Source organism: Hippoglossus stenolepis, chromosome 5 (assembly GCF_022539355.2).
Source record: "Hippoglossus stenolepis isolate QCI-W04-F060 chromosome 5, HSTE1.2, whole genome shotgun sequence".
NCBI lineage: Eukaryota > Metazoa > Chordata > Actinopteri > Pleuronectiformes > Pleuronectidae > Hippoglossus > Hippoglossus stenolepis.
The window spans coordinates 15,506,499-15,528,933 of NC_061487.1; the positions used below are offsets into that span (position 1 = coordinate 15,506,499).

The 22,435-nt window shown below is 40.5% G+C and overlaps 5 protein-coding genes across 10 annotated transcripts; 3 read left to right on the forward strand and 2 right to left on the reverse strand.

Annotated features, from left to right (window-relative positions):
• Positions 1-98: 98 nt before the first annotated feature.
• Positions 99-7,592, forward strand: pstpip1a (proline-serine-threonine phosphatase interacting protein 1a). 3 transcript variants are annotated; one of them, XM_035156053.2, is made up of 15 exons: positions 99-642; positions 1,825-1,925; positions 2,011-2,085; positions 2,201-2,235; positions 2,342-2,448; positions 2,587-2,649; positions 3,121-3,225; positions 4,109-4,154; positions 4,381-4,460; positions 5,324-5,422; positions 5,518-5,614; positions 5,742-5,826; positions 5,939-6,015; positions 6,848-6,957; positions 7,048-7,592. In XM_035156053.2, the coding sequence occupies exons 1-15, from the start codon at positions 613-615 to the stop codon at positions 7,177-7,179; spliced, it is 1,242 nt and encodes a 413-aa protein (XP_035011944.2). In that variant the 5' UTR covers positions 99-612; the 3' UTR covers positions 7,180-7,592. The 3 variants fall into 3 exon arrangements, with proteins under 3 accessions (XP_035011944.2, XP_035011945.2, XP_035011946.2); XM_035156054.2 differs by having other exon boundaries at positions 6,860-6,957; XM_035156055.2 differs by having other exon boundaries at positions 6,863-6,957.
• A 583-nt stretch (positions 7,593-8,175) lies between these two features.
• Positions 8,176-11,919, reverse strand: tspan3a (tetraspanin 3a). The gene is made up of 7 exons (XM_035156067.2): positions 11,711-11,919; positions 10,226-10,417; positions 9,844-9,918; positions 9,593-9,694; positions 9,339-9,491; positions 9,147-9,230; positions 8,176-9,017 (listed from the first exon to the last, which is right to left on the reverse strand). The coding sequence occupies exons 1-7, from the start codon at positions 11,771-11,773 to the stop codon at positions 8,925-8,927; spliced, it is 762 nt and encodes a 253-aa protein (XP_035011958.1). The 5' UTR covers positions 11,774-11,919; the 3' UTR covers positions 8,176-8,924.
• A 1,455-nt stretch (positions 11,920-13,374) lies between these two features.
• On the reverse strand, positions 13,375-14,206 carry ch25hl1.2 (cholesterol 25-hydroxylase like 1, tandem duplicate 2). The gene has a single exon (XM_035156066.1). It carries the CDS (start codon positions 14,204-14,206, stop codon positions 13,376-13,378), a length of 831 nt encoding a protein of 276 aa, XP_035011957.1. The 3' UTR covers position 13,375.
• Positions 14,001-21,150, forward strand: si:dkey-24l11.2 (uncharacterized protein LOC100034462 homolog). Of its 4 annotated transcripts, none has more exons than XM_047339748.1 (13): positions 15,439-15,583; positions 16,148-16,756; positions 17,141-17,200; positions 17,287-17,339; positions 17,429-17,573; positions 17,691-18,079; positions 18,195-18,423; positions 18,545-18,659; positions 18,863-18,974; positions 19,069-19,180; positions 19,614-19,726; positions 19,880-19,980; positions 21,014-21,150. In XM_047339748.1, the coding sequence occupies exons 2-12, from the start codon at positions 16,160-16,162 to the stop codon at positions 19,947-19,949; spliced, it is 1,995 nt and encodes a 664-aa protein (XP_047195704.1). In that variant the 5' UTR covers positions 15,439-15,583; positions 16,148-16,159; the 3' UTR covers positions 19,950-19,980; positions 21,014-21,150. The 4 variants fall into 4 exon arrangements, with proteins under 4 accessions (XP_047195702.1, XP_047195704.1, XP_047195703.1 ...); XM_047339747.1 differs by lacking the exon at positions 21,014-21,150 and adding an exon at positions 20,474-20,665; XM_047339746.1 differs by lacking the exons at positions 15,439-15,583; positions 21,014-21,150 and adding an exon at positions 14,001-14,226 and having other exon boundaries at positions 19,880-20,244.
• A 28-nt stretch (positions 21,151-21,178) lies between these two features.
• On the forward strand, positions 21,179-22,204 carry ch25hl1.1 (cholesterol 25-hydroxylase like 1, tandem duplicate 1). Its single transcript, XM_035156065.2, has one exon. It carries the CDS (start codon positions 21,190-21,192, stop codon positions 22,024-22,026), a length of 837 nt encoding a protein of 278 aa, XP_035011956.1. The 5' UTR covers positions 21,179-21,189; the 3' UTR covers positions 22,027-22,204.
• Positions 22,205-22,435: the final 231 nt, after the last annotated feature.

Here is a 22,435-nt window from a genome sequence, read left to right on the forward strand (position 1 = left end):
AGACTTTGACTCTCACAGACACACTCAGTAACATCCATTCTAAAGCAGATCTTATTTCTGGTTCATGCAATTTAATATAAAAACAATTCCCAGTCTAAAATATGCCATTTTATTTTGAACATATTATATATATTTTTATTTAACAACCATCTGACGACCCCAGCAATTATCCCGCACAACCGTGGCCGTCGATACCCCCAGGTTGAGAATCTGCCATACAGTACAACCACTTCTTTGAGGAAACTTAATTAAATTACACACATTATTAATGTTCAAACCAACACTTCTGTAAATTGTCATGAAAGAAATTTGAGTTTGTTTGCCCACAGTTTTTAGAAGTGTATTTGAAGAAGTGTTGCTATGGATCGTTATTCCTTGTCCCTTTGAACAAAGTGAAACGACATCAGCCTGACACGTTACAGCTCTTCCTCATTTCAAATCAAATGAGTGAGTGTGTGTTGCTGGTTTAAGGCTGGTTTCCTGAATGTGTCATGATCTGTTTCACTTGCACCAAGCCGCAGCAGCAGCAGCGTGTTCCCCTGCTGGGTTTAGTAAAGTGACTAAAAGCTGAGTGGATTCTGCAGCAGGGACTGTTTTTACTCCACTGCCAAGATGACTTTAGAATTTAAAGATGCCTTCTGGGTGAGTTAGTGTGATTCTACGAATACGTACACTTTGAGTTGTGCTTTTAGTCGATCATGAGTTTTGACTGAGGTGTGAAAACTGCTTTGTGTTCAGTATGTTTGCGAGCATTTTTTAAAGTATAAAGTTCTTTACCTTTTCATTCTACTGTATCTATACCTTTTATTTGGTCTGGCTAGGATATTCTCTAAATGATATCCCTGGTTGATTATCTGTAACCAGTCATATAAACACTTAGTCCTGTCTTTAGACTTCTAATCTTTGCTTTTTTCCCCTTTTGCTCACTGAATAAATACCTTTTTATTCACTGATATGAGCAAAAACTCTGCTTTTTATCTTTGCACACATTCTACAGTTTAGAAAACCAGGTCTGTCACACAAGCTAAAGATTTCTCTCTCTGCAACTTTTTTTAATAGTGTATTGAGGCCAAAGTAACTTATTACAGCTAACGTTGTTTGATCTTTATCATCACTGTAGGTTTCCAGATAAATACAGCACAGGGTAATCTTGTCCCTTTATTGTGTGTTTGATGTACTGTTGTGCACATAGCACCTATTAAAGTGTGTGTGTGACAGTGCAACACACCAAAACTCAAAATGTCAATGTCACCTGTTTCCGACAGAAATTTAACACCGTAACCATGAACAAAGCATCAGGAACTGGTTTCTGAGAAGGAATAAGTTGAACTCTACTGAAGCTTCAGTTTACTGCGTGACACTGTGTGCTTCCTTTTTCCTCTTCATTAACATCCTGTTATCAGTTACCCTGTGCCAAATGTCAATCACTTGTATCAGAGAAATATCAGTATCAGTAATTTTATTTCCAAATTGAGTTACATCTCTTTTTCCACTTGAAAACCCCCTGCAACGATTTCTATTGTAGATGAGATACCACAATACAGCTACGTGGAAAACAATTGCCTCAGTCATCTGGGTATTTGTTGATATTCATCTCGTCTTATCGTCCTTTGCAGCTATCGCACAAAGGTGATCATGTGGGTCTGATTTAAAAACATCAAACAATAAGGCAGCATCAAAACTTTCTTCCCAGTGGACGTGAAACATTTTGCTTTTAGCAGATAGATTTTTGACTTTTGCTCCAAAATTGAATATTGTGCAAGATTCCCTGTGAACACTGTCCCTTATCTCTGAAATTGTTGTCTGGTATCTGTGGTACTGCAGGGAGTGGACTTCATCAGCAATTGTGGGTATGAGACTATAATTCAGAGGCTTAATGATGGCCGACGGACATGCAAAGACATGGAGGAGCTCTTGAAAATGAGGTGGGCTCAAACACTTTGGGTAAATTGCACATGAATGCAGAGAGTGGCGTCGGTGACGTGGTACAGCTGTGTTGTGGTTGTGCAGGGCAACGGCAGAGGAGAAATATGGCAAAGAACTGGTCACCATCGCCCGCAAGGCTGGAGGTTTAAATGAGATCTGGTAAGTGTGGGATTTGAACATTAATGCCCTCATCAGTATTTCTTCCTCTTCTACATTTCAATGCATGACATTTTTGCATATTAAGGGCATCCTGTGTTCCCTTTTGTTTTAACAGCACTTTGAAAGTATCTTTCGATGAAATGAAAAAACGTAAGCACAGGTTATGTGTCCTGTATCATTGTTTTAAGGCATTCCATACACGTGCTTCTCACCTCTGAGTTTTTTTTAAAACTTGTGTGTTTTGCTAATTCTTCAGAAATTGAGAACATAGGAAACTTGCACATTCAGCTCTCTGGCCAACTGAAGGACGAAGTGAAGAGGATGGAGCAGTTCAGAGAGCGACAGAAAGAACAGAGGAGAAAGGTAAGCATAAAATAAATAATGAATCGTCTTCTTTCTCTCATTTGCATACAGAGGAAATCTAAAAAAAACAGTGTGTGGTTTTTCTGACGATGACCTATTTTTATGTTTTTTTTGAAAAAACACTACATGATCCTTTAGTTCGAAGTCATGATGGAGAAGGTCCAGAAAATGAAAGTCTCCCTCTACAAGAAAACAATAGAAGTAAGGTCAATTCTTATTATCATGATGCACAAGAATGTTCTCTTTTTTCAGCCATTAAATGCCTTTTATATAGTTATATTTTAAGACTTAAATTTTGAGTTGGAAGTTTGAATTCAAGTGATTTGATGAAATAACTGAATTATTGGCAACACTTCCTTCTACGTGCAAGAAAAGTAGATGAAATGCAGCTTGTCCTCGCTCTGCAAAGCAAAAGTAGAGAAGCATTGCCCTGTTGAGCGGAAGATGGTTTTACAAGATATGAGTGAATATACACATTAAGGACCCCAATGTCATGCTTCTCTACTCAGAAGAAGGAAGTGAGCTGGTTGTTGATGCAGTTTGTTTTCCTGCCAGCACAAGCCCCTCCTAAGCCCCTCCTAACCCCCCCCCCCCCAAGGGTTCATAGCAGTGCGGATGAACAGAGCATGGCTGTTATGGTTTCATGTGGTTTCTATTCTGCTTCCCTCCCAGTCAAAAAAGTGTTACGAGCAGCGCTGCAGGGAGGCTGATGAGGCAGAGCAGACGGCCGAGAAGAGTGGCAACGCTCCCACAGCTACTCCCAAACAGATAGAGAAGGTAAATCTGTGCTGTGGTGCGTGTGTGTGCCATCCTCCAGTTGTCAAACACTCTTTTCTAACTCCAGACATGTTGGAAGACATACGGACAGATTTACAGTCGAATCTGCATTGAGTAATGATTTGTGTGAACTAAATAACCCACTTGTTTTCCTGACTTGAAACCCTCACAGTCTAACAACATGTAAACTTGTATGTGAGTTAGAGGCGTTAAGTTCCCACATCTTGCTCGTAGGTTCAAGCAGCAGAGAAACATTCACTTTTATGCAGACAAATGTGAAAAGAGCCTTTTAGAGTCAAACTCTGCTCATACATCATTGTGCACAGTGACGGCCAAACATCCAAGTGTGTGTATAATGATTAATGTAATAAGCAAATAGCTTTTTTTTTATTAAGGAGCTCTTAAAATAGTTTTAGTTTCACATCTCAAAGTCTCCCTATCGCCCTACTTCTGTCTCAGTCTTTGCATTTTTCAAGCAAGTTTTTATGTCCATGAGAGAAATAAGAAAATGTAGTACCTATATTGTTGACTGTACAACTGTTTGTGCTGTTTTAAATGTTCCTAACATTTGAAAGCACTTCATTATCAATACTTGTTTTTAGCAAATGCTAACTTCAGATACAGTTGTATTTTACACAGTTTAATACCATTAAGTAGAACATACGTATTGTTTGGCTGTTGTTGGCAACCAGAGCGATAGTTTCTGAAACCACACTTACAGAGATGGGAAATTCATTTAATTTTGACATTGATTTAATCATTTAAGTTGTTGTTGTTTTTTTATTTAATGGAATTTAAATAGATTATTTAACTAAATGAACTAAACAAATAAAATAACATTGGAATGTATCGTGTCATTTTGTAATTTTCCCTCTTTTTTCAGATGAACAACAAATCTAAACAGTGCAGAGAAGCTGCTTTGGAAGCTGGTAAGGACAAAATAATGAGATCTACTATGGCACCAAAAACATATACTTATTTTTGCTTTGTAGTACACTGCAATTATTTGTTTTTTAAGAATAGTCCCATTAATTTACATTTCATGGGGATAGATACAGTATATTAACCGATAAACTGTGGTTTCGACATAAGTAAAAATAATATTAAATGTTAAATGTACCCTCTTTTATACAATTGTTTTCTATTTGTCCTCAGGGAAACAATACATTTCAAACATTGAACAGCTTGATAAGATCCGTCAAGAATGGGAGTCAACACACATCAACACATGTGAGGTAAAGTACAGAAGCTGCTTTTCTCCTCTTGTAGTATTTATCAATTGGGGAATATACATTACAGCTTGCCACATCTTAAAATGTACGGACTTAAATCAAAAGTGGTAATACCCAAGTGCTGTTTTGTCAGTGCGGATGTGTAATACTTCCTATGATCAGAACATGGTGTGAGTCACTCATCTACTAAAGAAGTTTCTGGGCAACTGAGTTTCCTTCCTGCATGTGATGACATCAACAATACTGAGGCAGCCATTCAGCAATTTAAGGTCGTTGTACGTTGTAGCTTGCAAGACAGGACGCACACACATCTTCTATCGTGTTGGGGGCACTTATTGGCACGCACACACACACACACACACACAGGCATTTCCTGAAGACTTACCCTTACCCTAAACTTACAAACCTAAACTTAATCTAACTAAAAAAACTTTTAAACCTAACCCAATTTAATGATTAACTTCATCGGGACTTGCTTTTTGTCCTCATCAGGAAAACAAGCCCCCATAATGTGGCCTTGAAAATGGAATTAGGTTCCCACTACACAAGTAATACCTGGAACACACACACACAGACTAAAGCAGCTAAAAGACAGCTGAAAGAGCTGTATTGAGTAATTCATAAATTTACATCTAAAAGCTATGATGCATGTTTCAATGACAGCTATGAACGTTTAAGTGGACAAACAACAGAGAAATATGCTCGAGGCATTTGTTGTGCGAGATACCATTTGCATTACTATATTTCAGAAGTGTTTACACAGTACTGTATAGTGTAATATTGCCATCAATAGAGGGAATGTACTGCACTTCAATGTTTTCTTGATGATATGCATTTTATTTTCCGATCCCACTGCGGTTGTGCAGATATTTCAGCAGCAGGAAGAGGACCGCATCAGCATACTGAGAAACGCTTTGTGGGTGCACTGCAACCATTTATCATTGCAGAGTGTGAAAGCCGACGAGGTGGGTGCAGCTGTTGTTACACATCTGTATGAGACGCGCCCTCATCAAGCCCTTCAAATAAATCTCATTAAATCTCATTCAAACTGCTCCTCCAGTGTTACGAGGAGGTGAGAAGCACACTGGAAAAGTGTGACGTCATGACAGACAACAACTGCTTTGTGGAGATGAATAGAACTGGCACGATGCCCCCGGGTAAGGCACGCTAACTTCAACCTTCCTGGTTTGGATTTGAATATATTCTAAGTTGGAAATTTTAATATTATCTCCCAGCTAGAAACAGATGTTGCATTTTGCATTAAAGACAGTTTTTTTCCCCCAGCTCCAATTGAATACCAGAATTTCTACGATAGAGACGCTGCGACTGATAGAAACGGCAGTGCTGGATTTGTTGGAGTCATGAAAAGGTGACACAATCCAAAGCAATGAATGATAATGCAGACGATGACAGAATTTACTGCATGGTTTTTTTTTCTCCTATAAGTATTTATTTGTGCGTCCTTTCAATATTATTTGTAGGTTTTCGAGTCTTTTGCAGGGAAATTGTTCAACAGGCTCCAAACTGAGCATCAATGAGCCGGTTGAGCAACCTACTGGTAAAGTACACAAAGTTATTATACTATCATATTCCTTCATGATGACATTTTAGAGTGTCAAAGTCAATTCCTCCTTTCAACACAGAGTGTGAAGCAACGGTTATTATTCTTAACAGCAACAACAGGCAACTGAAAAATTAAAGAGGAAATGCTGTTAAAATGCATATATACACACACTGTCTGTAGATGTATTGGAACGAACATTATAAACACAACAGGAGTTTGTAACTGGTGCGAGGTGAAATATATTTTTGTCACAACTATCAAACTAAAAGCCACAACAGACAAGCACCAGCCTGACGTGAAGAGAGTGAAAACTCTCAATCCCACCTCCCCTCTCCTCTCTCTCTCCCCTCTTCCTCACCCAACTCACCTCTCCTCCCCAATTTTCTCCATTCACCCCAACCTGTCGAGGCAGAAGGGGATCCATATCGAGTCGGGTTCTGCCAGAGGTTTCATCCTGTTAAAATGGAGTTTATTCTCTCCACAGTCACCAGTGCTGCTTGTTGCGGGAACTGTTTGAATTAAATTGAAAAATGTTTTAGTTCTTTCAGTAGAAATACAACAGGAAAAGGAGAGTAGTCTGTTTGTCAGTCACCAGCAAAAAATTAAGAAATGTGCATTATCCCCTCAAAAGGTTAATGAAATGTTGATAAATGCCCTATGTTGCAATGTTAAGGAAGTGAATCAATTTTTATAAAATGAATATGGCATCCAAGTTATCAGTTGTCAGCTTAGTCACTGGTTTAGTAATACATTTGCAAATAAAAATAATTAAGTGGCTTGACAAAATAGTTGAACTGTTGCTTGTTTCTCACAATAATCCTGTTAGGGGTCTCCACAGCAGAGACATCAGACGGAGTATATGCTTCCATTCCTGGTTTTCAACTGTCTCAACTGAGCAGTGACGAGTACAAGGTCATATATGACTACATAGCACAGGTCAGCTTCTTCACTTTGATGTCAAATACAGAAGTTCCAACTCTTGTTCACTTAAAGAATAATCTCTTGAGTCATTGTTTCTCTGTTCAGGGGGAAGACGAGCTCTCTGTCTCTTCTGGGGACGTTGTGGTTGTTATGGATGAAGGTCAGGACGGATGGTGGATGGTGCAAAGAAACGGCCTTGCCGGATTGGTTCCTGGCTCGTACCTCTCTAAAGAATGAGTTCACCCGACAGTCACATGTTGGACTTAATAACAACTACACTTTATCAGCTAAAAATGTCTTGTAAAAGCCCGTTAAAGCCACCTGATGGTTTAGGATTGTCTGACAGCAATTAGCGCAAACCTATTCAATCATAATCATTCAAAATTGTATCCTGTACATAAGGTTGTGGAATGGTGTTATTTATTGCTTTGGCACAAATTCATATAACTTTACATGATGCCAAAACCCAGACAGCTGGTTGACACTGATATGTTGTATGTTGTCACTGCAATATGTTCATTCTAATATGGTCAATTGAATTGTTTAAACTTTAAGCCCTTCATTTTGGGCTGAATTTGTATCTTGTATATAATTCCTGTGTACTGTTTTGTTTCAGAATGCTAAAAATAATATTTGTTTGTGCATGAGAATTTATTTGTATTCATTTGATGTCTGACAAATTCTCAGTTTTTAATTATTTTAGCAAACATCAACATTGTCATTTATTAAGAAAAGCATTTTGTATGTGAAGACCTCACATTACTTACTATTTGTATCTCTCCTATGGTCCATTTATTGTGGCAGACTATTCTGAATGCGTACCATCAGACCAAACCACCCGAGCACTACTCTTGGGTCGCCTGGTTGAGCACCCATTTCCCGTTGGTTCAAAGGCGTGTGGTTACTGCAAGTAACTCGAGTTTTATCGAGCAACCAAAGCAGAGTCCTTTTACCGCCAAGGCTCACGTTGTTTATTCAGCAGTCACAAAATGCTCTGTAGGCAGATATAATAAGGTCTTGTGAATCCGATTATATTTACACTTATGTTAGATACATTTTTAGCCCATGGTAAACTTGAGCCTTGTCTGCAGCCCTAAAGACAGACCCAAACCAAACCATCTGTATGTGAACTCCATCCAAACTGGAACCAGCCAATGAACAGGGGTTTCTGTCTTAATGCGTAAAAACAACTATATTTTTGTAAAGTTGGGAAATCATGAAGCCAGAAACACATTTCATTTCAAACTTTCCCCTCACATTTTATTTACATTCTCGGGTCCTATATAATCAGCAAATCAAATTCTAAAACTATCTCCAGTAGATTGTTGGAACAGAGACAAACAAAACAGCTAAACAGGACAAAATCGATTTAGTCTCCACTATGACTACTTTAAATATCCCACAAAATAAAAGTGATTACAAGGTTTGATTCTTGAAAGAAAGATCAGTCAATCCCACACCAGTGACATTTAATGCTTTACCACTGACCTAGTGGAGTGATAGAATACTGCTGGTGAAACTAGAAGTCATAACTAGAACTGAACGTAATAGTAGTAGTGTAAGAGGCCTAGTAGAAGCAGTAGTAATAGTAGTAGTAGTAGTGGAGGTACAGGGTGAAATTATATACTCTTCTTTCATTCAAGTACATAAGTTTAAATACAAAATATTTCAAAGCCATACACATAGTGCAAACTAACATATGAAGAAATGACCCTGTTCATATCTTACTCCGTAGATGAATTAGAGTTTAAAGTTTGGTAAGAATGATGATTAACGCCCTGATGCCATCGTCAGAAACAAAGATGGCTTTCTGCATCTCATTGACCGTTACAGACTTTGGTCAAACGCTTCTTTTTTTTTTTGTCGATCAAAAAACAGGCAAGGTATAGTGAGTAACTTAAGTGCTGTTAGTGTGGGGATTTTTTCATGCTCTCTCTGAAGACATTTCTGAGAGTGTGTTATGGTATTGAATGTGTTCTCCTTTATGCGTAGGTGCCCCCAGTGATTAGAAGCTCGTAAGCAGGATCTCTGCTCCTGCGGCATAGCACCACACATGTGCACAGCATCCCTAGCATCTAGGAGAAAGAGACAACATGTCTGATTAGTGTTAAAGCTTTGAAACGCTTCACTGTAGTTGTGCAACGATGGGGCGCTGCAAAATGCACACAGTGGAAACCCTGAGGTGACAGTGAAAGTTAAAATACCTGGATGGCAGCAAATGTCAGTGCGGTCCAGATGATATACATCATGATCTCCTTCAGCTTTTTCACAACCAGAGCCTCACAGCCCTAAACACACAGAATATGTTCAAACGTATGAAAGAAAGAGGATATTCAGCTTTAAAAAAGGAAGTAGTCTTTAGTTTGAAAACATGACTAATTTAAAAATAACTTTACTTCTTGGTAGAGATCTTCCGGATGAGTTAGGGACCCCGTGCAGCTTCCAATGTTGGCTCTACAGCAACTGATGGGTACGCTGTTGTTTTTGGATTCTTCATACCAGTGTGTATACTGCCAGTCAGAGTAATTATGGATTCCACAGCACTGGAGCTGTTCAAATGACAACAATTTAAACCATCAATTCTAAAAGCCACACACGTAAAACACCTTCATATTGGTGGTGATAATGGAGATGAGACTTCTGTCCTCACCTGTCTCTGCACATAGTCGATGGCACGGCTCTGAGCATTGCTATTGGTGCCATTGTACTCGTCATACACTTTCTTGATAGTGCTATTGACTTCACTTTCAACCTGTCAAGAGGGGTGAGGCAAAACACATTTGTGAACATATCCTCCTTAAACATGATGGCAAACACAAGCAGAATAAATTAGGTCAACTATCTCTTCCGGGTGAGTATCATCAGAACAATCCTGTCCTGACATGTGTTTGTCTTCCTTACCTTCGCCCTGTAAATGTATCCTAGAACCACCACTGCCACTTCCGTCACGAAAACCAGCAGGAGAATAATCACAAACTGTGGGTTGAATATTAAGATTCAGAGCTTCACATAGATATTTACACAGACAATACAAACATGCACTGCCACTTTGGCATGTACAAATAACCTTCTTCATACTTAGTCCAACAAACAACAGAGGGCTTATGGCAAGTCAAGATGAAAATGTTGACACCTTGTTCTAATTCATCCTGAAGCAACACTTTGCATTTTTAAATGCAAAAGAGTTGATCTTTGATTATTCACTTACACAAGATCCTCCTTAAAGTGTAAATACTACTTCTCTCTGCCAATTGAAAACTGGTTTCAAAACTGGTTTACTGACCGCTGTGAGTCCACAGTAGCTCTCTCTCACTGTCGCGCAGCATCCAATGAGTCCTATAATGAAGAGGAGGGCTCCAACTGCAATGATCACCACGGCTGGGATGAAAGTGTACACATCCTCGAAGAAGTGATCGTAGTCGTCGTACGTGATGAAGACGTAGGCTCCAACGTAGCACAGGACGCCAGCAGCGGCCTGATGGTGACAGAAACGTCAGCATTTTATTCGAGCGTACCCATGAAGGCAAATCAAGAGGCAATACCTTGAAAAACTAAATGCATGCGGCTCCATACAGTTTTATCATCTGTTAAATGTCTTGAGATAATGTATGTTTTAATATGGCACTATATTAGGCAATATAATATGGTACATAACTCTACAATAGTACCAACTTGAGGTTCTAGTTCTCTACCGGAGTATTACCATACTGAAACTCAACAACATTTGATAATCAGATAAATATACTGAACTTTAGACCCATTACGTCCATTTGACAGATATCGTTACTTTGCAGATTAAGTTTTCGAAAGTCCAGGTCATATTGCTCCATATATTATATAACATTATATTAGATATCTAAATATGCAACAGTATGTTAAGTATGTGCTATGATAATAATCCAGTCATTTTTCAACAATTTAGCTGCTCATTAGTTACTCTTTGTTTCCTCTATACTTTACAACACGTTTGAATTAAATCAAGAGAAACTCTACATCCTCCCTACATTGTACCTGTTTGTTTAAAGACTCTATTTACATAGTTACAAAGGAGTTATTTGAGTTACTCACTCATATCTATTGCTGTCATGGCTCCAAGACTTTAGTTGTTACCCTCCCAAGTACTTGATCTTGTTTTCACATTGAACTACGTTTTCCATTTAAAACAAAAAAATCTATATGTAGAATGAGCCCTTTGAGACAACCCTGTTATACGTCGTTTAGCTGTGTGTTAATTCAAAACGAACGTCTTGTTCAGTCTTGTGCAAATGACTCAGTAGCTGCAGTGTGATCCTGCTCTGGGACAGTGTCTCGTATTTAAGAACATGTCTATTTACTTCTCCTCCTCCACCTGCTGGAAAATGAAATGATGCATGTGTTGACATCGCAATAGACGTGGAGTTAGCTTAGCATCGCTGTGTAGCTGCTTCATGTGGCGTCTCTGCGGTTTGGTGCATTGACTCCAACCTGCTCCTCATAGCGGAGGTGTCAGACCAGTGACAGTTAGAAGATGTCCCTTCCTCTCGACTCCGACATGACAGTTACCTCGTTGAACGGAGCTGTTAGCGAAGAACAACTTGAGCCAACATGTCTTCTCTGAATGATTGCACTCTCAAACTTTATCACTCTTCCCTTAAAAACAAAGCTAGCCTCAGCTAGCCTAGCAGCTGACAGGGCACCTAGCCTAGCTTAGCTCCATGTAGCTAGCTGCTGCGGCTGCTGCTGCTGCTGTGACGCACGTTGAAAACAGTGAGAAAACCCGCAGACTCACCCAGAAAATCAGGTTGAGGAACACAAGCACCGTCTTCGAGGAGGTGATGCCGCACTGTCCCATCTTCAGCGCCGGGGGTTCGAAGGTGTACGTCTTGGAAAGTTGTGCAGGTTTCTTACTCAAACATGTCTCCACCACACACACACTTACTCACACACTGACACACTCCATGTCCCAACTCTCTGTGACACAACAGCGCCACCACCAACACAACCAGAACAACAAACCCTCCGCTCACACTGACCTTTACTCTGTATTTCACCAACTTCACACAATGGTCTGTGTGTATTTTGTTTTCTAGCCACTCTCTGGGTTTTTATAAGTGATTTATGCAGCTAAATAAAAAAAAAACTAATGAATACAAAAATAAAAAAGTATGTTGAATTCAGTCAAAATGGAAATATGAGCGCTTTGCTGGCATCTAGTGCTGGGACATGCAATTTGACTTTTACCTTCCTGTCCCTCATACATAAAACAAGTGAGAGTGTTGGTAGCAGTCTGGGATTACTGGTGTTACAATATGTTTTCCAGTAAGATTCAAGATTCAATAAGATTTATTGTCATTCCAAAACATGAGGGACATCAGAGGGAAGGAAACTAGGTGCTGAGGTCCCCGATAAGCGGCAATGAAATAGAACACAAAAATCGAATCAGCAGCAAACAAATGCAATACAATACAATGATAAATCAATAGAATCTCAAACTAAACAAACACTAGTTTCAATAAGAGGTAAAAAACACACAAGAAGATATCACATATCTGTTCATGTTTTACATAACGACTCAACGTAGGTAAGGACCTGAAACCTCCCACTAAGTTTTGAAAAACACCAGCAAGCCATTTTCCTATGTGCACTCATGGAAATGAAATATCACTTTCCAAGACTTCCACCTACATAACTAGGACCGGCAGTCAGCAGAGATCATACCTCGGCCAACAGTCCTCTTTTCAAACCACATTTAAATTCACAAGATCTGGACTTAGATTAACATCTGCGTCAAATTGCACACAATCATAAATATATTTATATTATTATTCTGATTATTCTCTGAGAAAAATCAATGAAAATGTTCACAATATTAAAGAAAGTGGCTAAGAATTCCTCAAGTCGCCCCCTGGTCCAGATACACACCCAAAACCTTCCTTTGGTCATGCTCTACCCCTTCACAGAATTTCATCGAGTGTTTTTTATAATACGGAAAACATAAAAGCACCAACAAACTGTTTGACGTAGGTAATAAAATTAAACTTAATGAACTGAAATTTGAAAACATGAGACTGGGAAGAGTGAGGACTGGAAAGGATGGATTACATAAATGAAGAAGAATGTACTGAAAGCCAAGTCCAAAGCTCGGGATCACTTTCAATGTAGAGAAACCAGACACACTGGACGATAGACACAGTTTTGTTTTATTTAGACTGTGCACAGACTTTAAATAATAGTTTTTTGAGACATGATGAACAAATTTACACATTATCATAAAATGTAAAGGAAATCATTACACGTACAATACAATAAAATGCCCCCATTTACAAGGAAAAATGGAAAATGTAGATTTCTACTCACTTACTTTAGTTTTCTATATCCTGATCATTTTGACAAGCGACCCTAACCCTAACAAACAGACACATTAAAAACACAGATCTCTATTTGTAACAGGCTTTTATTTTATAGATGAAGAGAAGCTGACATCAGCATATGTGCCAAATATTTTGTCCCAGTGGCAGAAGTGTGGTGCAAAGTTGGTGTTTGGTTTCTGGTGGTGCACGTCGTGCTTGCTGGGCCCCCCGTAGATGCCAAATGGTATCAGACGTGATGTCGACCAGGGGAAATCATAGCCACAGTGATCCTCTATAGAAACGTAGACGTGCACCACCATGAAGGCCCATGTGGTGAGAAGGTGGCATCGCAGGATCACAGGGTTCAGGGTTGTCCAAAAGCCGACCATGATCAGTTCCCAGCCGCCGAGACACTGAGTGGCGAGAGCAAAGGGGGACGTGTAATTATGGTGGAGGGCGTGGAAAGTGACGTACAGCCAGCGGATCCTGTGGTGGAGCAGGTGCCAGATGAAGTACTGGAAGTCAAAGAGCAGGAGGTTGCCGATCACTCCAGCTGTCAGCTCCATCAGGAACGGAGCCTGGTCCGGGAGGTCAATGGGTGGCCTCCATGCCCACTGGGCCACTGATGCCGGGAGCACGAGGAACACATGGTTGTACAAAGTGACGCCTGCACAGTGCAGCAATGTGGAGGCTGTCGGCCGTCGGCTGGGCTGGATCTTGAACTGCTGGACCCAGGCCCACCGGTCCCCCATTATGTCACAAAGAAGGAAAGGAAGGCACAAGATGAAGTAGGAAGACACAGTCAGAACAATGGGGAAGAGGGGAGATCTCAAATAGTCTCTGTAGTTGAGCCTCAGACTGTCCCACACAGGCTGCAGCAAAGAGTTGTTGCCCAAGCATCTCATCCAAAGATCTGCACTGACATCCATATTCATCCTGAAGTAAAAATCACAAGGTGAATCCTTTATTCTCTGAGGGATGTAGATGTTTGAGCCAGAAAGAGCGACTATGGTAGAGACTTTATACCATGAGTGTCTGCTTGGGCTTTGCTCACTGTGTGGTGTCAAGTGACGGCCCAGTGAAACAAATTATTCATACCCCCTCAACACATGATAAATTGTTTAGGATGAGAAATTCTACTTTGCCCAAACTTTCTGTCAGAGCTATATTTCAGTTCATGTTCAAGTTCAAGTGACTTTATTTGCCATTTAAACAAGTAAGAAACACACTGAAATGATTGTGTAGTTTAAAGACATGAAAACCAACAAATAATGAGATAGAAGAAGGGACACAAGCCATACTTATAATGATATAAATGATATATACATGATAATATAAAATAATATAAGGAACAGAAACTGCAGTATTGTAAAAAAGGACATGGGATTACGATTAGAGGTAAGGTTTAATATAACGTATAATATATATATTATAATATATAACATAATATAATTAACATTAATACATACTGAAGTGTAATATAAAAAGACAAAGGGAACCAAATACAGGTTAGGTTTACTCAATTGAGCAGTTATACTGATGCAGTACGGATGGACCCAGCCGGTGTATTTTTAATGTGACACTATCTTGCAGGAAAATATGTAGATCACATCACGTGACCTTTAACAGTAGATGGTGTTTGTCCGGTTATTAAACATTATGGAATTCAAATATAACTTTAAATAACATTAAATTCCAGAAAATATCGTAAGATTATTACAAAATTGTTGTGTATTATTTCTTGTGTAATTGTTTTCACAGGTCAGGGAGGAACTTTGGACCTTTTGAACATGTATGACTTGTCTTACATGTTCAATTCCTCCATCAAAACCGGGCAAACTCCACCTGCCAATAAAGATTGTGTGATAAGAAACTATTTATTTACAGTCTGTGGATAAGACAGGGAACTGTTTTCTCAGCTGCTGAGTTCAATGTTCAAAGTGAAAAGTGACCCTCCAGACTGTAGAGGGCGCTGACGTTTTTTTTTTCGTTTTCACATTTCCCACCCGAGGCAAGTGAAGACCCGCCTTTAGCTCTGATTGGCTCAGATGTGGGCAAGAAGCGTAATGACTGGTCAGAATTAGGGTTATGCGACTGTAAGCCAATCATAGACAAGGTAGAGGCGGGTCTTCGCTTACCTTGGGTGGAAAAAACAAATACGTAATGCCGCAACACCGTTACGCTTTCCACGAACGTTTACGTTACGTGCAGCACGTAAACATTCAGCTGACAGCTCGAAATCAAGCCATTCAATTTATGGTTTTATTTTCCCACGGAATAAAATCTTGCCTGGACCCTTGCGTGTATCTTAGGTAACGTCATTTCCTTCAACGATAACTAATTTGATTTGAGTGAAGTGACGACAGTGCTAAGATCGTTCCCCTCGACAATTGTACGTGAAGTGTAACTAGCTAAGTAAGGCAGCTAATGTTTGACTGTGATTATGTTACCATGCTAACAGGCTACATGGGCAAAGGTATGTGGACACCCACATACAGCCCACTTCAAATGTGGTTTAACTTGGCTTAGCCCCCTTACCTGGGGTCTTCAGATTTAACTTCAGGGGGGCATCAGATACTCCTGTTGAACAACATTCACCCTTTACTTTCTTTTCTTAGGGCCTCTTCAGACCCTTCAAATTAGAAATTAGATATATTCATATTCACTCTATGACTGTTCACAACTCATGTCCATAACCTATAGACATTAGTTTATTTTAAGGAGCTAAAGGGATGGACCGTTTTTTTCCTGCATTTTAGGTGTATTTTGGGGACGTCCTTGCCTATTTCATCACAACAATGCTCCTTAGTATTTGTGTATTAACAGAAGAAGTAATTGCATTTCAATAATCAGTGTCACTGTATTCCTTTGTTCAGGTCTTTGTAACAATGGAGAGTTGTGAGGAAGGAAATGCACCTGAATCCGAACCAGTTCAACGCACCCAGCCGCTGTGCCGCTTCTTCTCTCAAGGCAGGCACTGTAGTTTTGGCAACAGATGTAAATTTCTGCATGTGAGAGATGACGCCGGTGCTCACGAGAAGAAAGCTAACAGGACACCCAGCCAGCCACATGTCCACCAGGACCCTGGTGGAAATGTGGGGCACAGGCCTCCTCACCCTAACAAGTCCAGGGCTGGCCCCCCAGCCGCAGGACGCCGCCCCTGCCGCTACTTTCTCTCCGGCCACTGCACCATGGAGGACAGATGCCGCTTCTGGCATCCACCGCAGCTCCCCTCGGTGGATGACCTGCCTGTTTCTGGCGATCAGATGAGACCCGCTCAGAGGATGATACCAGTGCCCCGTCCCGGCATCCTCCAGGAGGTCAAGCTGTGTGACCTGACTGAGGACGTGGCCGAGCAACTACGAGAGACAGAGATCAAGCAGCTGAAGAAGCGTTTTCCCAAAGACAGGCTGATTATTCAGGAACGAAGTGATGGCAAAGTAACGTTTTACAGGATGACTGTGGAGGCCACTGATCCAGACTGGGTACACAGTTTCTTCTTCCTCCTATCTCTGCTCTTCCATGACCTTCGAGCAATGTTATTTATGTAATACAAAGACAAATGCAACACTCACAGCTGCCTCAGTGTGATTGTTAAGTAGCACAGAAAAACAAAGAATTTGGATCAAGCTGTACCACTGAGAACCACTTAAGTCCAGTTGTTACAAAGGAAACTGGGTAAAGCGGTGATTAAAAATTTTGGCTCATTTGACTAAGTTATTGGGAAACTATATTTGGTGTTCCAATATTCTCATGTTTTGTTTTTTTTAAACCACTGACCCAAATTTTGTTTAAAATATAGCCTGTCATTAGAATGAATACAGTATATAACCTGGAAATATTATGACACTCTGCATTCTGACCTGCAGCCTTTTGATCTGAAAGAAATTGACATCATGGTGAGCTTCCCAGACAGTTACCCACAAGAGGTAAATGAAATAAAGGTTTTTCTCTTATGTTTTCATGTAACTTACACAAACAACAGTTTCTAACAACCTTGATATGTTTCCCTCAGGTTTTCACTTTGAATGTACCATTGGATCAGGATCTGCCAGCAGTTATGGCAAGGTAAAACATAATTTTCACTTTATTTACAATTGCTGTTGATTGTAGATAACAGTTGCAGTCATTTTTTTATATTGTTTCTGTCTGCACAGACATGCACAACAAGCCTCTTTGGAGTGGCTTCAGGCCAAGCATGCAACCAATCTGCTTCGGGGAAAGGTAGAGCTGCTCTTCCGGCCTTTTCTGCGCTGGCTAGATCGGAGTTTGGAGAGACTGTTCACGGAAGGAGCCAGGCAGGTGAGACTACAGCCTGTGTGAACAGCAGATGACTGTAAATGTTGTGTCTTCCCTTTGAATTTACTGACATTTCAATTAACGCTTCAACTAGAACATTTTCATTTTGAATCTTTGCAGTTAAAAAAAGAAATTGACGTAGAAAGGGCTGGACTGCAGTTTATACCATACCAGGAGCTCCAGGCAGCAGTATGTGAAAAATCAGAGAACGACACCTCCTCTGAGCCTGCCTCTGACACCACTGCTGCTCCTGATGCAGATGGGGACACCAGTGGTGAAGGGAAACTAGAAATGACAGAAGGTGAGAGTGCAGTGGACGGAGGAAAGCTGCCTCGTTCAGGCTGTGATGAAGAGCAGCAGCAGGAGGAGGAAGTCAGTCATCTGGTTGAGAACATTAAGATCAGTGATCCCCGCAGAGGCACAGAGGTGAAGGTGCTGGGACTGAGGCTGGGAGAGAACACTGCCACCTTAGTTGCCCAAAAGATCACGGTTTCTCTTGTGTGTAATAGGTAAAGAAAAAGAACAAAAAGAAATAAAATTAAAGTGTTTTTTTGGTTTTTTTTAGAGTAAGAGCAGATCCTCAGTTGTAAAGCTGACTCTGTGCTGTGTGTGTCATGTCTGCAGGTGTAAAGTCCCCGCAGACCTGATCCTCAATGGCCGGACAGCCTGCACAGCTCAATGTGAAAAGTGCAGCACAAGCATCAACGCTGCATACAGGCCCTGCATGCTGCACCATTACAGCGACGTCCTGGGATACCTGGACCTCCACAACGTCACACCTGCTGACCTGGTGCTTCAGGACTGTGACCTCATTGTGGGCTGCCTCAGCTGCTCCCAGGAGTGCCCTGTCCAGGTATTGAAACATGTTGAATCAACACGTGTGTACGTCAACATTGTGAAATCACACCAAGAAAACAACTGAAATATGAATTGATGAGCTCTGACCATTTTTTTTTGTTTTTATTTCTCCTCAGAATCTTTCCTATGGACAAACCCAGGAGTTAAACTGTGAACACTGCCACAGCAAACTTAGTATACTGGCTGATAGCGTAAGATTCCAGTATATTCAGCCCCGCACCGACAAATCAGGTCAGAGCTCATCTGCATTTGTTATCAGCAAATGTTTTATAGCAACAAAGTGGCACTTTTGATTCTTAGTCCATTTTTGCCTCACATTGTTTGGTTTAAAAAGCTACACAATGCATGAAACCTTTATAAATGAACATTATACTCATACAAATGTGAATATGTTTACTGTCAAATTTACCAATCCCCCCCTCCCCTTTGTGCAGGTTCAAGTGCTGTTAGTTATAAGACCATAAGAGACCCTGCCGTGCAAAAGGGGAAGCCACTACCAGACAAAGGAGCATGCAAACATTACAAACAGAGCCATCGATGGCTAAGGTAACTTCCTTTCTGTGTCCTGTTCAACTTCTTGTTTCCGATATCTGAGATGTACCTGGGGAAGTCGGTGCAAGCTTTGTTTCCACGTTCTTAGGTTTCCCTGCTGTGGCCGGGCGTACGCATGTGACGCGTGCCACGATGATGACCAGGACCACCCAATGGAACTCGCCACCAGGATGATTTGTGGCTACTGTGCCAAAGAACAGGTTAGTTACAGACATGACGTGACATTAGAAAAGAGCATTAAGTTGAGAGTCTCAGCTTGCATCTAACAATCTAAGTTTTACTACAAAATGTAGATTGTTGATTTACAATCTTTAAATTACCACCTTCACTTCAAAGAACAGCTCAAAACAGTCATTTAATTGAAAGCCTTGTTTTTCACCTTCATATCAGTCGTTTTGTTTCAATAGGGGAACATTATTTCAAAAATATGTGCTGCATATGGAGTGAAAATATTTTCAAAATAAGTTATAGGGTGAAAAGTTGAAAATTAGAGGAAAGGATTAGAGAGCCATCTTGATTTGCTCACTTAATTTATTCAATCATAAATACAAATTTTGGTCCCACCAGGAAGTATGTATGCGTGTGTTTTACCCTTTTCTTAAAATACAAACTCCACCATGTCTTCTGTTGCAGCCATACGGCAATGGGAGGCCTTGCATCAGCTGTGGGAGCATGATGACCAGAGGCACTCGCACCAGCTACTGGGAGGGAGGACTGGGCTGCAGAAACAAAGTCAAAATGAACAGGTACATCTATTGAACGACAAATTTCAATTAACATTACTAAAGAAAACATACCAGTAGGACTAGAAATATTTTACTCATTAAAACAACGATTGACATTAACACGTTCCTGTTGTTAAAAAGTGAATCAGAGGATTTTTTTTCTTTTCACTTTAGAAATGATCGACAAAAGTACGCCAACACCAACAAAACGGTTTCCAGGAAGGCAGCCAGGGAAAAGAAGTAGCTGGTGAAAAAGAGTGATGTTGTTTTAATCGGTAAACTGACATTATGGTTTCTATGAAATATGTGTTGCCTTAAAAAAATCATGTTGTTGTGATCATTCATGATGTGAGTGGGAGAAGTGTGAATATTCTGATCTGCATTTAAAATCTGAAGCTTTGGTGTGGATTGAGTGAAAAGACCTTGGTTTAGTATTAATCTCAGGTTTAACAGGTTATCGCATATAATGAGATGGAGAGTGAGTCAATGCATGCAGGTCATTTGATTGTGATGGCACAGTGTGTTAAAAGATCAAAAGTGTCTTATTGTCCTGTTTAATCCTGTTATAATAGAAAAAGAGGTACACGTAGCTTCAAGTTATCTCTGGACTGACAGAGTGTAGACTTGTGTCCGACCATTTCAGAAAAACACAACACAACACAAAGTATCCAGAGTCACCTTTTATACACCAGGTGATCAGTTGCAAAGTTAACTGGGGTTGTAAGTGGTTTGATTACTTGTTTTCGTCTGTGTTTGTTTGTTTGTTAGTTACCAGGATTATGTAGAAACTACTCCACCGATTTCACTTTGTGGAGGAGCATGACTGAAGGAGGAAACCCGTTAAATCTCGGTGCAGATCGGGGAATTTTGTTTTTCACTTTCTTTAAGATTGCAAAATAGGCATTTTTCAACATTTTTGTTTGTAAGAGAATAATTCATGAATCTTGATTTAAAAAAAAAAAAAAAAAGAGGATGGTTTAGAAGAAAAAAAATCCAGACTAAGCGAATTTAAATGTTGTTTCATGAGGGGACTGTTTGGCCTTGGTGGCGTAGGTCTGAACTCTGAGTGACATTCTAGTTTTACATTAGAAATGTATCTTCAACAAAATAATCATTCTTATAATAATAATCGATTCTGCTACTTGGATTCAAAAGCTGAGAATTGTTAACGTGTGTCCATATTTCACTTTTACAAAAAGGTTTTCTGCCTTTTGTCCTTCCATGCATCTGTGCTGATATCATGAGTCTCAAGCTTATCAATGTGTTGTGTCTAATGCTTGTGCTTGAACACTTGTTAATCTTGTGAAGGTCTGCATGTCGACATTGAGCTGCAAGGAGGGGAAAAGTGCTGATCTGCTCCGATTGAGAGCAAAGCCCCTTCTGTTGAACTCTAGTGTATAAAGGCAGAACTTTGTGGCGATCAGGAGACTTTCAGCAGCAGCAGCAGCAGCAGCAGCAGCAGTGTTCGTTATACTTGCACCAAGATGCTGAACATCAGTGAGCTGCCTTTGCAGCTCCTGCCTTCCAGGCCCTCAGACAGGCTTCTGCAGCCTTTCTGGGATTATTTGCTTTTTCACCACCTGCCTCTCGTATCATCTCCTTTTTTCCCGGTCCTACTTGCTTTTTCCAGTTATTTCTTCTTCAGTATACCTTTCGCTGTGCTGGACCTCCTGGGAGAAAAGGTGCCTTCCATGTATCAGTACAAGATCCAACCAGACAGGCAGCCAACAGTGGGGATGATGGTGAAGAGCTTCCTCAAGGCGCTGTATAACCACATCTTCTTTGTTATTCCATCTGTAATAATCAGCATGTTCATATTGCCTGTACCAACTCTGCCACATGAGGCTCCTACTCTGTGTGAGGTTTTCATCGATGGACTGGCTGTGCTTCTCGTCTTTGACACGCAGTACTACATTTGGCACTTCATACATCACAAGCATCCGCAGCTTTACCGCTGGATCCACGCCATCCACCACGAATACGTGGCGCCCTTCTCGTGGTCGACCGAGCAGCTCAGCATCCCAGAGCTGATGACCGTGGGACTGTGGAGCAACCAGGACCCTATTGCTTTAAAGTGTCACCCGCTGACCACGTGGTGCGTCACGATCTTCAGCATCTGGATGTCCGTGGAGGACCACATAGGCTACGACCTGCCGTGGACCCTCAACCACCTGGTGCCTTTTGGTTTGCTGGGTGGTGCTCCGGCTCATGACATGCACCACCAGAAGCCGAGCAGCAACTACGCTCCTTTCTTCAGTCACTGGGACATCATCTTTGGCACCAGCGTTCCTCTGAAGAAAAAAACTTTGAGATCATGGTAACAACTGAAAATAGTAGTTTATTTGTTATTGTCTCTTTGTTAAATCAATTTCCATTATTTTTCTATCTGCATTGTCTATAATTTTGTAAAACTTTTCTTTGTGAGGCAGATTTCTTGTGAAATTCAATGAGAAATTTGTATTTTGTTTTGTTTATGCATTCAATAAATGGTTGTTTATTGCGATTGTCACTATTGTTTCTGTTATGTGTGAATATCTGTTGTATACTGTAGCAGTTGACACATTTAGTACATTATTCTCCATGCTGTATTTTTGCATAACCATACATCATTCCCATCATTCCAGGGAGGTAACCAACAGTAATCGGTTAAGACACACAAGCAAACCAAGTACATGTACAAGTTTCTGTTAATCACTTCCTGTTCTAGCTTCTCCTCACAATCGTCTTAAT